At 30.5% G+C, this 17,757-nt stretch overlaps 2 protein-coding genes across 8 annotated transcripts in view; one reads left to right on the forward strand and one right to left on the reverse strand.

Annotated features, from left to right (window-relative positions):
• eas (ethanolamine kinase 1) overlaps nucleotides 1–11,611 on the forward strand; it is a 120,553-nt gene extending 108,942 nt beyond the window's left edge. For all 6 annotated transcript variants that reach the window (XM_085819960.1, XM_085819958.1, XM_085819956.1 and 3 more), the window contains one exon: nucleotides 9,797–11,611. The gene's annotated coding sequence lies outside the window, so the exon portion shown is untranslated. The remainder of the gene's footprint in view (nucleotides 1–9,796) is intronic.
• A 1,588-nt stretch (nucleotides 11,612–13,199) lies between these two features.
• Nucleotides 13,200–17,757, reverse strand: part of Mcr (macroglobulin complement-related) — a 239,657-nt gene continuing 235,099 nt past the window's right edge. For both annotated transcript variants that reach the window (XM_085819950.1, XM_085819951.1), the window contains exons 35-36: nucleotides 17,600–17,705; nucleotides 13,200–16,832 (exon numbers count right to left, since the gene is read on the reverse strand). In XM_085819950.1, coding sequence (XP_085676076.1) covers nucleotides 16,639–16,832; nucleotides 17,600–17,705 — 300 coding nt within the window. In that variant the 3' untranslated portion in view covers nucleotides 13,200–16,638. The remainder of the gene's footprint in view (nucleotides 16,833–17,599; nucleotides 17,706–17,757) is intronic.

Raw genomic sequence — 17,757 nt, forward strand, 5'->3', positions numbered from 1 at the left:
GTGTACTTCTCTGATTACTGCTAAAGTCCTAGCTAATAACTTTTATCGCCTTACCAAAATATCGCCAAACTCCCTGTGGTTGATCTTTGGATTATGGTAACTTGGCGATTTTTTGGCGAAAATTTAGCGACCAACTCTGCTACAGCAACCCTCTGTTTTTTTTTTTTTTTTTTTTTTTTCCCGCCGCCACTTTGTCTTTACGAAGTAAAGACATGTTTCTTTTCTTTTTATTTACTCAACACTTTTTCCAACAATCTACTAGCCGAATTACACTTATGCTAGAAATTTTATGGAACAAAACTACTTAATCATGACAAATATTAACTGCAAAATTGGGAAAAAGTGAAGAATCGCAAACTCCTTGCCGCGTTTTTCAAAATCGCACATACACAATAACCATGTACACATCAACTTATTTTTACTTAAAAAAACATCCCAGAATTGCACAAAAATGGCATTGCGCACACTCTTGACTTTATCCATCTAAACTGCTATTTTCTCATAAATTACAAAAATTTGCACGAAAATGCAGAAAAATTTTGTGAATCTTTAAACTCGGTAAAAAGCACATATATGAAATTACCTGATCGCGAAAAATTATATACCCTATCCAAGGATGAACATTTCCACGCATAATATAAATAAAATATCCAAACACTTTTATCTCTAAATTATCTATTATAAACGTCACCAACGAACAAAACATTAAAAATGGTTACAAATACTTAGTGTCTACTTAGTGCCTACTACTGTAGTTATAATACTTAGTGCCATAACAAAACATTCAAAATGGTTACAAATACTTAATCTAATATTTAAATTATTATAGTCTAATATTTAAATTATTTCCATGCACGTTTACTTCCACTGAAACGTATACCAAATTGCTACAAACATATAATTCACAAAATAACTATCATTTAATTAAAATATAATTAAACCATGTACACGTCGACTTATTTTTACTTAAAAAAACATCCCAGAATTGCACAAAAATGACATTGCGCACACTCTTCACTTAAGGCTCCTCTAAACCAGGCTGAATCACCAACTTTTCTCTCTTAACGAGGGAGTGAACGCGCTGCCAATTTTGGCGCGTTTATCGCACACGCTGGCTGAATGTCTGCTGTTTTTTTAACGATTTATTTTATAGATGCGCGGCATTCAGCGCATATAAACTTTTCGGATAATTTATTAATTCTCGAATAGTATATAGACGTTTTCCCTTAAATAAAAATTTCGCGTATATTTTGTAAACATATTCAAAATAACTTATTCCTTAGATGTTTTAGTTTCGTTAGCAGACTAAAATAAATAAGATATGAATAAAAACTTTCAATAGTGTCAAATGGGGAAATAGTTAAAGCGTAGAGTGTGCAAATAAATTTATCTTAATGACATTTTAACAAAAATTTGTAAATTCATACTAAAAAAGTAACTTAAGAATATGTTGTCATTTAAGTCTGAGGTATATGGAAATGATTGTGCAAGACTCTGAAGAAACACCTACTTCTAAATGTGTGAAATATTTCATAACATATATGGAAGAAGAAAGTACAGCATTCTGTGTTTTGGATGCTTTTCACCAAATGTAATATAAATACGAACTAGAAACCGTAATAAAATGTCCTTCCTCTCCAATCAGATCACCTTTGTGTTGCATTGTATTTGTAATACTTCTAAAAATGCAATTTTTACCTAAATTAAAAAACAGTTATTCCATAAAAGATAATAATTTTGAACGTATATAGAATGAATTTTGTAATTTGAGTTATGTTACAAAATAATTCATAGTTTATATATTTTATACTAATAATTTAGATAAAACCTGTCCAATTTAAGAATGTGTGTTAACCACATTCTTAAATTGTAAAAGGACGACTTAACCACATGTAATTCATTTCAAAGCATAAAAGAAAGCTTATTTTTTATTTTACACAGCAACAGCATTTTCATGCAGTCAAGTTTTTTAACTGCTAGTTATTATACATAATACTTAATTTTAAACCCATTCTTATTAGAAAGCATAACTAAGAAACTTCTTTTTAAAGCACCACAGTGATTGCAAAGAATGTCGTTAAATTTACAAAAGTATTGAAGATATATTGAACAGCATTATAACAAGAAAGTACTGTACAAAATATGTAAATTTAGCATTACTTCTTTTTTAGTATTTGCATAGTTTCCTCCAAAGGAACCTTAATGGGAAGTTATCTTGCGAAAATTTAAAAGTATTAAAATGGCCTCCATTTAAGATGTAACTGCATTTATAATTATTTTGTAATTGCGAATAGATTATATTATTGCAATTAGATTATGCACTTACAACATAATTGCATAAAGTAATGAAATTAAGAGTTCACAGATACAATGTAATATAATTACAATGCAATTACCTAAATTGTAATTATAATCACTTATTTAATACCACAATATTATTACAATCACAATGTAATTTAAATTGAGTACTATATTTGCATACCCTCCACTCAAAAGGAGGTACTGATAAGTCTGGAAGTTATTATCAACAAAAAGCCTGTTCAGGACAGTTTGATGACAATTTCCACCAGGCGAAAAGTACATTCTTAAGCCCAGGCAAATCATGCCAATAAAAATCATTCAGTCTTATGATTCACTATATTTTAAACCCTAAATTTGAATTCTGCACCAAATTATTTACCTATATTTTAACATACTTTATGAATTATTAGAAGCGATATGGCAAATATCTTCTAAAAATAACTATAAAATATTTGTATCCATTAATTGATTCAGATACACACTTTTATTATTTAAGTATATCAAAATAACAGTTTCATGTTCCTGAAATACAAAAATTATGGAAAAAGTTAAAGTAATATTCTTAGAAGCATATGGTATTAGTCACCAGATGCAAAATTATAGTTAATTTTTTGCCCTAAATACAAGTTTATTACACGGTAGTCAAATGTGTAACTTAATAACATGTTATATAAAAAATTAATGATAATAAGTTTATCAGAAATGAATTAGTTCTGCAAATAAACTTTCTGCACTTGAAAATTTTATATACCTGAGGGGAGGGAGAGATCTAGTAAAATTAGATTTATTATAACTTCAGTTGGACCAAACACCTTCTCTCTATATATATGCATCACTAAAGAAATAAATAAAATTATCATGCTTAAAAAACACATATACCATACCAGCTTTTTTTCCCCTTGTTACCCTTTACATTGAGAAATAACAAACAGTTTAACACTGAAAAATACTATGCTTGAAATTTTGTTTAAATGAAGAAACACACACCATCTTTTTATTTAAGCATTACACTTCAAAAACAGATACACGTACCAACTTATTTTCACTAGCCTTTATACTGATAACATGCCATATAAAAATGAAAAGAATTATCCTTGAAATTTAGATAAAATGAAGTAACACAATGGGAAAATTTATGCACACGGACATCTTTTTTTCTATTGCATGTTCTCTGACATGATCCACAAGTGCCTAAAAATGTAACCAAAGAAACGCATTTCAATATTAACAAAAAATTGTTTACAGATTAAAATTCATTCATTTCATACCAGTATTATAAAGATGATGCATGAAACAAATCTGCTTTCCCATACTTTTAAGTAAAACTTAACTAAAATTTTATACTGGAAAATAGACTATATTTCTATATATTAGAAACAAGAAAATAATAATTTGAATGTTCTGCATTCATTTCTAAATCTTTACTCCATTGCCAAATTGTATAATACTGTGATTATAAATAAACTTGCACAATCCTTGCAATTATTGAAGTCAGATTATATATATTTTGTCTCACACTATTCAATTTATTCTATTGACTTCAGATGTCAATGTCAAAATTCTGGAAGTTATTTTAACCAAGAAACAGTAGTGGGCACCGTGCATAAACAACTCATCTAACTTTTTAACAATAGTGATTATAAAATAAAGAAAAAAATTATATATCATTCCAACGATATTGCAACTATAGTATAATGTTACATATATCTTTAGCAAACATTCAGATTTTATCTTGACTTTCCAAATTATTATTTATTTTTTAATAAATTTCAATATGCTAATGATTTTCATGTTACATTAGTATAAATTCCACAATTAGCACAGGAAAACAAAATCTGCGCTTTATATTAGAAGAGAAATTTCTTTTCCACATTCAAAACATCCACATTGGCGATGTTTGGCGACGGGTACATTAACCCTAGACTAATTTAATTATAGCTATTATTACAGAAATTAGCAGATACTCAGGTTATTGTACACAAGAATTTCACTTTACTTGCACATTATAAACATCAGAGAAGATATAAACTCTAAATGAAGGCGTAATTAACATTATACTTACTAAGCAAAGTTCAGCGCCTGGACCAGGTTTCCAATTGTCTCTTCGGCAATTATTTACCCATATTTTTCTTCTTTCTTCATTTTTAGGAAATTTTACCAATGTATGACCTTACCGTGAATGATTTGAACAATTAATAGCTGCACATTCGCCCATTTTACACAAAAAAACACAAAAAATTGTTGCACCGTAACTACACAGCCGCCATTAAATCTCCCACTTGGGATCGCGAATGCCTCATGATTCAGCCTGGTATGTAGGAGCCTTCACTATATCCACGTACACTGCTTTTTTCTCATAAATTAGAAAAATTTTACGAAAATGCATGGAAATTTTGTGAATCTTTAAATTCGGTAAAAAGGACATATATGAAATTACCTGATCGCGAAAAAGTATATACCCTTTCCAAGGATGAATATTTGCACGTATAAAATAAATAAAATATCCAAAAATTTTCCCTCTAAATTATCTATTATAAACCTCACCTACCAATTTCTAACGCAAACATTAAAAATGGTTCCAAATACTTAGTGTCAAATACTTAAATTCTTTCCATGCACATTTACTTCGACTCAAACGTATTCCAAAATACTACAAACATATAATTCACAAAATAACTATCATTTAATTAAAATATAATTAAACCATGTACACGTCGACTTATTTTTACTTAAAAAAACATCCCAGAATTGCACAAAAATGGCATTGCGCACACTCTTCACTATATCCATGTTCACTGCTTTTTTCTCATAAATTAGAAAAATTTCACGAAAATGCATGAAAATTTTGTGAATCTTTAAATTCGGTAAAAAGGACATATATGAAATTACCTGATCGCGAAAAAGTATATACCCTTTCCAAGGATGAACATTTGCACGTATAAAATAAATAAAATATTCAAAACCTTTTCCCTCTAAATTATCTATTATAAACCTCACCTACCAATTTCTAACGCAAACATTAAAAATGGTTCCAAATACTTAGTGTCAAATACTTAAATTCTTTCCATGCACATTTACTTCTACTCAAACGTATTCCAAAATACTACAAACATATAACTCTCAAAATCACGATCATTAAATTAAAATATAATTAAATTAAAAAACACTACTTAAAATAAGCACATACATTAAATTAATAAAAATTAGCTTACAATCCTAATTACTTTAAACTAAATCATTGCTAATAACAATTTTCCAATAATACCATATTAATTTATTTACTCCTTACGTTTAGAACAATGCATAAAAATAATATCCTCAAATAATTAAAAATACTAACTTATCTAATCTTCTACAGAATCTTGAGTGCATGGCGGATCACAAAATGTCCATTTTCCCCAAGTGCTACTTTGGTAGACGGTTGCACGGATTTTTGGCGATTTACGTTGGCGCAATTGTTGGCGCGATTTTTACAATTGTCAGCCATCTTGAAAAACGCTGTTTTTACGCATAGTAAAGTATTCGAAACTTAAAAAAAAAAAAAAAAAAAAAAAAAAAAAAAAAAAAAAAAAAATAATAATAATAATAATAATAATAATAAATATCGTTAAAAGTAATGGATTAATTTTTTGTTGAAAATGTCGTTTTTTAAGATGGCAGGCAAGTGTAAAGAAATACATTTACTATGAGTATAAAATACTAAAGTAAGGTTATTATTACAATCATATAGCAAAGAAGAGAATAAAAACACCGCTATAAAATCATTGTGCCAACGTTTAATTAGATTAAAATATTACTGAAATTGAATATCGAATTAAAAACCATCATACCAACATTTAAAAGAATTAGAGTTTGATCTTTAGATTATGGTAACTTGGCGATTTTTTGGCGAAAATTTGGCAACCAACTCTCCTACAGCAACCCTCTATTTTTTTTTCCCGCCGCTATTTTGTCTTCACGAAGTAAAGACATGTTTCTTTTCTTTTTATCTACTGAACACTTCTTCCAACAATCTACTAGCCGAATTACACTTATGCTAGAAATTTTATCTAACAAAACTACTTAATCATGACAAATATTCACTGAAAAATTGGGAAAAAGTGCACAATACCATACTCCTTACGCGTTTTTCAAAATAACACATATACATAAACCATGTACACGTCGACTTATTTTTACTTAAAAAAACATCCCAGAATTACACAAAAATGGCATTGCGCACACTCTTCACTATATCCATGTACACTGCTTTTTTCTCATAAATTAGAAAAATTTCACGAAAATACATGACAATTTTCTGAATCTTTAAACCCGGTAAAAAGAACATATATGAAATTACCTGATCGCGAAAAAGTATACACCCTTTCCAAATATGAACATTTCCACACATAAAATAAATAAAATATCCAAAAACTTTTACCTCTAAATTATCTATTATATTATAAACGTCACCAACGAATTCATACCGCAAGCATTACAAATACTTAGTGTCAAATATTTAAATTATTTCCGTGCACGTTTACTTCAACTAAAACGTATACCAAATTCCTACAAACATAAAATTCACAAAATAACTATCATTTAATTAAAATATAATTAATATAAAAGAAGCCATAAATTCAGAAACACTACTTAAAATATAAATAAGCACATACATTAAATTAATAAAAATTACCTTACAATCCTAATTACTTTAAACTAAATCATTGCTAATAACAATTTTCCCAATAATACCAAATTACTTTACTTCCACCTTACATTTAGAACAATGCATAAAAATAATATCCTCAAATAATTAAAAATACTAACTTACCTAATCTTCAGAATCTTGCTTACATGGTGGATACACTTTTATTATGGATTCAATAAAATTATTGAACGATTTTTTCTGCGAATTTTTCCTCCACACTTCCTCCGCTAAATAAAAAGCAAAATTCTCTTTATCACAATGCTTCGGAATGACGCATTAAAAATCTAGAATTCACTTTAGACAGCGCCATACAATCCCAAAATTATTCAACCCTACTTCACACAATGAAGCTTAATACAAAATAATATACAGCCACAGATATTTTTCCAAATTCCCCCCTTTTCCGATTAAAGAACCGTAATTCGTCCATTAATATCACATGACATATCCCATGATCTCTCATTTCCCTCTCACAAAATAATGCACAATCGGAACTGAGTACTGCTCACATTATTACCAAAGTCCCAGGTAGTAACCTTTATCGCCTCCAAAATGTCGCCAAACTACCAGTTACCATATTCTAAAGATCAGCCGAATTAGAATATTATTAAATTCAAATACTTTAAAATACGTTATATAGAATATAATTAACATTAAAACATATGTGACAATAATTATCTCAGAAATTTTTGAAAATAGTGTATTAATTTTTTTAACAAAAATTGAAGTATACAATTATAAAAGAAAAGAAAAATATGTACTTACATTTTTTGGAGTCATTTAACCTGTTGTTTACAAAAAAATCGGAATCATAATTGAATCGGCTGATCCACATTTCTCGCACTTCATTAAAGAAGCAATTAGCAATCCTCCAAAAATTTAAAATAAATTTCCTCTGACGCTATTAACAATTTATAAATAAATCTTTGATTAGGAAAGACAGGTTGGCCAAAATAAGGTCTCAAAGGGCAATTTTTTTATTCCAATACCAATAATTCTTGGTAATTACCAATAACAACATTCATCTTCGAAACGGAGAAATCCATTCCATTTGAAATCTGAGGAATTCGAAGAGATGAATAATAAAATTTTAAAATGGCGCGGTAATGCACAAATATTCAGTAACCAATCAGGGAGCTGATTACATCCCGCATAGAATTAAAATTATTTAAATAAACATTCATAATAAAATCATTTTTAAAACAAATGCAAAATTAAATTGTATTTCAATATTTAACAGCCATAAATAATGTTTAAAACATTAGATTAAATTTATAGATATTAATAAAACCAATTACTTTTTCAGTAAGGTGACGTCATTGATTACATCATCCACAACTTAAAATTATATAATATATTATAAACAACAAAATTTTTATTTCAAATAAAAATGCAAAATTAAATTGACTTTTAATATTTAGAAGCCATAAATAATATTTAAAACACGGAATTATGCATAATAGAACGCATTATTTTTTTAATAAAATGACAACAAAGTATCGGTTACCATAAATAACTTATCCAGCAATGGGTTTACCATAAGTCGTATTACTCGCCAAAAGAAAAATCGCCAAAATCCGTGCAACCGTCTACCAAAGTAGCACCTTTTACCAGATTTCTTGCACCGCCATTCAAACTTATCTGTAATATCCTTCCTTTCACACAATCTCATTTCATACCCACATGTTGGACATTCATACTTATCCGCAATTAAGCAATTCTTTTCAATTACACATAAACGCAATAAAAATTTCGGATTTACTTTATATAGGGCCATGGTATCCAAATATTAAACAACACTGTTTCACAGAACATAGAATGAAACTAATGCTGTACAGCAGATATTTTTACAAGTTTACCCCCTTTTCCGATTAAAGAACAGTGATTCGTCCATTAATGTCACATGACATATCTCATGATCTATCATTTCCCTAACACAAAATAATGCGTAATCGGAACTGAGTACTTCTCACATTATTCCCAAAATCCTAGGTAGTAACCTTTATCGCCTCCAAAATGTCGCCAAACTACCTGTTACCATATTCCAAAGATTAGCCGTAACGGTGAAGTTCAAATTCATCCGCTTCGATTTTCAAATCAAGTTCAATTTGAGTGCTAGAATTACTCAGAGTCTTTGATTTTTCGTTTAATATGTCTAAATTTTCTTCTAGTACATCTGTATTAGTGTCATCTTTACTTAATTCTATCTAAATTTTCTTTAGTATCTTGGACACTGCGGTCCTTATTATTTTACGTTTCGATTTCAGCTTAGCGATAGGATCTTCCATAATTATCTCACTTTAAAAATAGAAAACTTAATCATACCTCGGCAGTCTTCGCACACTTGCCACGTGCTAATCCAAATGTACGAATGTTACCCGGATTCCCGGCCGATGCACCAAAAAATATGTGTGGCTAATGTACACTAATCTAACAGATGAATGGAGCTGCGTATCTAAGTTCTGCGATGAATCTAAATGTCACATCTAGATTTCTATGAGTAGTGTTTCAGTGATATTTCTGTCTAAATCAACATTTCACCAAGTTTTAAAAGAAATTTATGAAAATACCAAACAAATTGATCTAATCTAAATCTCATCAACAGCATCGAGCTGATCAAAACAAATCGAAAGTCAAGTTCTGAATGTTGCCATTCCGAGGCAGAGAAAAGTTTCTGTTCAAATCGTAACATGATTCATGAGATGTTTACTTAGAAATGTTAAATAATTTTATTAAATGACGCTGTTTAGATTCATTAAAATCATCATACATTTTTTTTATGATAACTGTTTTTACTTTCAACAGGCCTCCGGACTTTATAAATGCAGAATGGAGTGACTTGACGCCAAGAGAGGAGGCCATTCTCGAAATGTTTGCTCATTTCTGCACTTTCAAAGTTTCACACTTTACTATCTATATAAAAAGTTTGCGCTACGTCTGGAGATCTATTCCCGATACCTTCATTTCGTACAAGGAGATGAGGACTTTGCTGCTCAGGAACGTTGACGCTATATCTGTGGAAGACATGTGTAACAAGCTTCAAGAAAGGGAGTTTGTCATTTTCGATACCATCCTTCAACCGAGGAGCCTGGCACACTATTCACGGTGTGCGCTGAGAAACTCACTGAAGCGAAATTCGCAGTTGCCAGAAGGGATTGAACTTCTAAATTTGGCAAATAATTTAAAATCCTATTTGAGACTGGAATTTTAATTTTATATGAATGGTTTTGTTTCTCTAGTACGACAGAACCTCGATCTATCGTTTTTATCTGAATGAAGGAAGAAGAGGGAATGCGAGGTAATCCTCAAGCTAGTTATATATTGTGCATTTCAAATAAATAATATAGTGTAAATAAGTAAAATATATAAGTCTCAAAATATGCGTACCCTGTTGTTGTTACAGATCTAATATAGGTAACAGCCCAACTTTAACTCAGTTCCGCCCCAATTTTGAGGCAGAGCACTCCGAGGGGACGGGTCCGAGGTCTCTTGCCCCTCTTTCCCTATCACCTACCTCTCAAGAGGACTTTCGGCTCGCCGCATATTTGGAATGCCCCCATGTCGCAAAGGCACTGTATATTTACAGACCTCCACGCCTTCTCCGGGATTCGAACTCGGGCCTTTCGGTATGTAGTCAGAGTCACTAACCACTATCAGGGTTGGACGGCATGCGTACCTTACAATACAGCATGATTTCGTCAAATCGTATTACTTTATATCGATACTTCGTGATTGAAACTTCCACAATTTTTTTTTAAACACTATTTGTGACTTAAAATATTTTTGGACCAAATCGACAGAGAAACACGCCAAAGTGAAACTTGAAATTAATAAAGAAACAACCTTGTATTTGGCGTAGATTTAGACAAAAATCTCAATCGATTTCGAAGGCAAACATCTCTATCTTCATGATGGGGCACAGAAATTCGAAAGACTGGAAAACAGCGGGTTTAGCGGTTCTATTTATATCTTACTGCAGTAAAGCGAACAGGAAGATAATGCGTCGGGAAAATTAGTAATGAAAATTGAAATATAAGTTAATAGAATTTTAAAGCGTTTAAAAGCGTTAGGAAAGACTGGATTAGATTTTATTCATTAAGTAAACAAGCTGAATCTTTGTGAATGTGAAAAGCTTCAAGAAAACCTAATTCATCAATGGAAGAAGCATTTTGGATAATTTTTGCAGACCCAACGTCAAAACTATGATTAAATTCCCAACTATATCTGAAATGAAATGTTACTAACAATTTTATTGCTAGATCAGTGTAGTCGAAATTGAAGGCATAGCAAGTTAAAAAAATTTAGTTTTCTTTGCAAGCACTCCGAATGGAAAATTAGGCTACTGGAACGTTAGTTACTATCAACAAGATTTCAATTTCAAGAAACAATGGTGAGAAAACGTATACAGTTATTTACATAAAAATTTATTTGGAATCAAAGATTTTGAAACGTGAAATTAATTCCTGCGCGATCCACCGAGTATCTATTGTACGAAAAAGACAATTATGAATTTGGAAGTGTTTTTGAATGATGAATTTAAAACATTGTATAGAAATAAATGTAGCGTTGTAATGTTTGTTTGTATATAAAAATAAATGAACCTATCTGGAAATCGATGAACATGTATGATATTGTGTAAATTTCACTAAATTGACAAATTAATTTATTCCCCTTTCTTAATCCCAATGCATTTGCTGTGTTACTGTTTATGAGCGAGCTTCTCGATATAAAATCTATTAAGCCTATCTTTTAAAATGAAATGATTCAATATTAAAATTCTGACTGAGATTTAATAAATTTTCTTAAAAAATGTGTTTTCTAGGTGTTTAAATGTATGGGATATACTATTCTTAAATGGGTAAAAATTTTGCTGCTTCGCTTGATTCTTAATATCCACACACAAAAGAGCTTTTACACAAAAGAGAATCGTGGAAAGAAGGAAGAATGGTACCTGAAAGACTACGAACACTGTTTAAGACTATAACTGAGTATAAGAAAATATACTGTTAAACTATACATTGAATTCAACAATTTTACCTTTGCGGAAGACAAAGGACGGTTGTACGTGGTTTAGAAATAAGCACTGAAATAGACTACGTAATCGAAAAAATTATGAGACTGAAAAAGTACAACAAATATCACAACGAAACGAAGGAGAAAGAATTAATTTTCCTCTCTTATCGGTAACCCTAAAGAGAATGAGCAATCCAAACAGACTTTTAATGAACTTCATATCTATAACTGTAGGATAAAAGTGGAAACATATCATGGAAGGGAGGGAGTTTGGCATGAAATTTCTTGGCAAGTTTGTAGTAATGGGATCTAAGTTCTAGTTCTTCGTTGATTTCTAATGTACCATTGTGCATTTGTAATTTGTCTCAGTGTGCTATTTTAAGCAGTTTGCAATCTTTTTCTACCGTTACTATTAGAGTACGCCCATACAGGGCAAGCATAACAAAGTAATGGTCGCAATATGGATTTATAAATGAAGTAAACCAAACACAGTAGACGCTTCTTAATGTGATTTCGGGTAATGTCACCATTCGAATATTATTATCGAATAGCCAAAGGCCCACCCTCTTGTATACGAAAGCATAGAAAATACACCGCTTATTGTGATCAACAGTTCGGCTAATATGATCAAAATATTAAAGAATACTCAGGTCACCTAGAGTATCCACGTAAGTTCAAAATAGATTATAAAAACTGCCAAGCGACAGAGAAATGCTGCCTTAAAATTAGGCAAAAACGCATCTACCTTGAAGCAAATTTTGAATAATTCTATCGATTCTGAAGGCGATCGAACACAGGTCCCTCCTGTTCAGAAGAAAAAAAAAAAATTTTTTTTTTCTGAAAAGGGTCTTCGCGAAACTAATGAAAAACTCATAAACGGACTTTTGTATTTTTCTAACTAAAATTCTGTGAAAGTACTTATTTATATGTTTATAATAAATGTGTTAAATTTCGTCGCTGCTTTGAGAGATAATATTTCTCATCCTCTAAATATCAAAATAGCCGTGAACAAACGTGGTCACATTAAGCGGCGTAACTGTACTTCTAAATGCAGAATCTGGAGTAATTATTATGTGGCTTTGGTGACGAAATTCAGTTTCCTTTAATTTCAGAAACACTTCCCACACACACACAAACAACAACAACAACAAAAAAAAAAAAAAAAAAAAAAAAAAAAGATTATCTAATACAAAGCTTTGTTCAAAACAAGTTTATTTAGAGTTGCTAAAAATTTTAAAGCCTTAATATTTACAGCTGCCATAAATATACAAAACATTTTCATAAAAAATAATCATAGATCAAGAAATGTATCAATTTTTTATTACAGTTTGGTTTGGTTTCTGCAACGAAAGGTAAACATAACTTAACATAAGTACGTAACCTTAATTATGATAAAACAGGGGTTCTCAACCAAGCCTCCTATGCACCCTTTTACCACTGCTGGAAGATAATCCTTCTCTCTCCTTTCTAAAACTCAAAATATATAGAGAGCGAGAGACAGAGAGATTTAGATAACTTTTTGACGTGTTTTATAAATTAAACAACAAAAAGTGTATAAAATGTTGATGAAGAGCAACATTTTAATAAAAGTAGTTTTTTTATATTCATAAACTAAGACTAAATACTTAACAGATATATAAAAGGCAGACCGCATTAACGCCGCAAAGGGGGATGGTTGAGAACCCGTGATAGAATGTAAAATAATATTCCATTTACAATCAAACCATTTTTTTTGTAATATTGCATTTAGAATCAAATCATCACGAGCATGAGTGTAAAATGACAAAAGCTGCAACAAGAAAAATCCATATTCATTTTAACTTTTTATTGTTACCAAGCAAATTTAACCGATCAAGAATTTATAATTTAATTCATCCGATCCAATAGTGTTGGTTATAAATGAGTTTGAATACATTTTATTCCAGTATTATTATAAAAACTAGATCATGATAATTTAAACATAAATATGCATGAAGCAATCATAAAATTTCACAAATAACATTCCGTTTCCATCCATGAAGAATATCACTGCATCGATGGAAACGGATACAATTAAGAAACGCTTTTTTATTACGCAAATGAACATATAACTTTCATTATTATTTTTAAATGATCAACAAAGAAAAAAAAAATAAGATTCATTCTAAACACATTAAAAAACAGAAACTAAATTATTTCTATGAAAAACCTAAAAAGAAAAACAGGTACTTTACTTTTATCCGAGCGCAAACCATATATCGCCAGAAATGTTTCCGTCGCCATCATTGAAACTGCAATGATTTCCTGTGCGTCATTATGAGCGTGCATTTCTAAAAATCGATAGAGTTATCATAATTCCACTTCGTTTAAATGAGGACAAAAATAGACTTGTCTACAACATAAGAATAAGTCGAACTATATTTTCAAGCCGTTGTGGAGAAGTGGTAAATGGCATAGGAACAGACAATAAGAAATAGTATGCCATCACATAAAAGTTTACGTGGCTGAATTCCTGTGCAAAAAAGAAACAGACGATGTGTTTCAGAAAGTTCTAAATGATAACAAACGTTTTTGGACCTAAAACTAAAATGAAAAAGGTACCTTTAAAAAAAAAAATATTTCTGCCTGTGTGTTACAGACTCTGCTTTGATGTTTAAATTAAATATTTTGGATGTTGGCATAAATTTCATTAAAACGATTGCTTCCTTTTTTATATTTTAAATGAAATGAATGAGAATTACTTCTTTTTTTATTTATTGAAAGTGTTTGTATTTCAATTGGTGACATTTGGCGTTCGGCTAAAGGAAAAGTACCGAAAAACCTTCAGTGTTCAATTATTTACCTTCGGTGTACCTGCTGAACTCATTTATATTGAATATTTTGGGATTTTTACTCCTATATTTTTTATTCTGTTACAAATCAGTAGGTGAAGAATATAACTGCAATAAGGGAACATATGCAGTTTTTTGGCATGTTCATATTTTGGAAAAATCCCACCGAGTTGGACATACTCTTTCACAAATAAATTTATATGTACTCCAAATTCGTCAATTCAGTCACCAAAATACTGCAAAATAACTGGTGGGGAAATTAATTTAAGTTTCATTAATTCAATAAATTTCACGTATTGCTGGGAAACATCTTCCTTACTAAAGGCTAAAAATTAAAAAAACCGAGAGATTTGGAGATCTACCGGAAAATGAGATGAAAAATTGTGAGTCTACCGATAAAAAAGGGAGCGTTAACAGCTCTGAGGCATGCTTTAACACACTGAAAGTGAACAAATTACACCGGTATATAATCTAAGAATAAAATAAAAAATAAATAATATAATTAGAATTATATATATATATATGTAATAAACCTTCATAAGAATGCAGGCACGTCGATCTAAGTGAAAGTCTGATTTTCATCTTCATTGCAGATTAATTAAGAAGGGGTTGAAATAAATCTTTGGCATCTTTTTGCAAAAATCACTTTACTGTCAGTTTATGGTACTTGCACAAAGGTAAAAGTAGCTTTAGGCCAATTTTTATAAAATGTGCACACCTTTATATGCAAAGTTCTTGTTCACAATAAAGGTGCTAAAGGTTTATTTCATCCTCTGCTTAATATTTGAATCAGCCATGCACAAGGGTGCCCAGCATAAAGGTGCTAGCACACTTGTAAAGGTAAACATTTTTCCAAGTTATGCAGATGCAACACCTTTATGCACTGTTACGAAAGTTTCTGTACCTTCAGCGTTCTACTTCCATAATGGTCATGAGCACACTTAGCAAGGTTCTTTCCACACAGCTTCTGACTTGGATAAGGTTTTGGGCACCTTTTAATATAGGGCAACATTATAAAAAAGGTCCTCCAATAGTTTATCTACCTCGGCTTTACTTTCCGATTTCTGAGGGAAACTGGCTCTTGAAAACAAGTTTTATGTTTCTTCTCTATGTATATTCCAGCCAGTTTCCCTTAGAAATTTCTCCATGAAGCTGTTTCACCTTTTAGACACATAGCCAATTTATGTTCGGCCAGCCTGTTTTCTTTATTCAATACACTGATGAATGAAGACAATAGAAACACTTTAACAGATAAATTTTATGCCTATTTTAAAATTTATAATAAAAAAGAAAAACATCTATAAATAAGAGAAATACTATTTAACAAATACCAAGAAAATAAGATCATTATACTAAATATATCTTCAGAAATGTCTAAAAAAAGGATTCCAAAAACTATTTACAACAATCATTTTACAAGTTTCACACATTTTATAACAAAAAAGAAGATAATAATAATAATAAAAAGGAGAGATTCATAACAAAAGTAAAAAATGTTCTAGGATATTCTCCTACATTTTTCCATGTGATATGAAACATTTATACAAATAGAAATGATAATTTTTGCACACATGCACTCCAATAAAACATATGACTTCATAATTATGGACTCGATGCTCAGATTTCGATGAATCTAGAGATTTCCTCTGTGTGATTCGCGGATAACTTTAAAAAAGAACTTATCACAGTTTTATACTATGACTTTCGATATGCCATTCTAGCACATAAGAGAGATGTTCTTTTAAGTCAATTCATTACATACAAAACATTCATCGAGTTCTTCACTCATTGTTTAATTCTCTGAATAGAAGCATTCAGTTCATGCTATACAGTGAGATTTCTAGTGAAAATGCTGTACGTGGCAATTAGGCAAGTCACAAATAAAAGAAGAGGATTGGAAGAAATCCCACAACTCCAGCTGAAGACGGGGCAGTACGGGCACTGGTAGGATCCACATACTTCACAGATACTCAGCACAAATAAGTTGTACACGTCAAACATGGTTTCGTTGAAACGTTCTGGAAAAAATATACAAATTATTAGATTTGCATCATTATATTAAAATTTGATGCACTCTACTCAGCATGGAAAAAGTATAAGTGCATAAGATAATAAGTGTTCTATTTGAGGCAATGACAACACACTGCTTTCAAATAACGGAATTTGTAGACTAAAATTGAAAGATAACGATCATGCATTTTGCCAATAGTGCACTATGCCGGGGGGTTAAAAATATTTAATTTTAAACAGTGTTGCCACTTCTCGCTTTCAAATCGCAGAGTTTGTTAAATAAAAATTCATTAAGTTTGTACAAAGTATAAAATAAATCAAAAACAAATTCGAGGTGCCCAAGTTCGGTTGGAGGACTACATGTATTATTAAAAATTCGGTGGCTCTTAGGTGTCGTCAATTCCCCCCCCTCTCCTCCCAAAGTGCAAAGAACATACATATATACATACAGATCTTCCAATTTTTTATTTTTTTTAAGATAATACATGGCAATAACACTTTGTGGGAATAATTTGAAAAGTGATTCAGGCATAAAAATGATAAGGCAAAAAAGCAACTTTCGAGACAAATAGCACCTTTCACAGGGAAAAAAAGAGAGAAGTTCGTTTGTTGAGGAATAACGGAAAAATTATTATCGCAAATCAATACGTAATTTTTTAATTGTACATATACTATTGAAAAATTATTATCGCAAATCAATACATAATTTTTAATTGTACATATACTATTGCCAAACCAATACATAATTTAAAATACATTAATTTTTAATACATACCTGGAGCATAATAATCATACACACGAACTGGCAACCATCTGGACATATTAGCCACTGGATACCATCTCTGAATAGTGAATGATAGGCACGTTAAGTCTTGGTCCAGCTATAAAAAGATACCTCTGGTTTAGAAATTAAAATAATCTCATTACAAATGA

This window comes from Stegodyphus dumicola, chromosome 7, assembly GCF_044657685.1.
Source record: "Stegodyphus dumicola isolate Sdum_Otavi_A_Nest chromosome 7, ASM4465768v1".
NCBI classification, from domain to species: Eukaryota; Metazoa; Arthropoda; class Arachnida; order Araneae; family Eresidae; genus Stegodyphus; species Stegodyphus dumicola.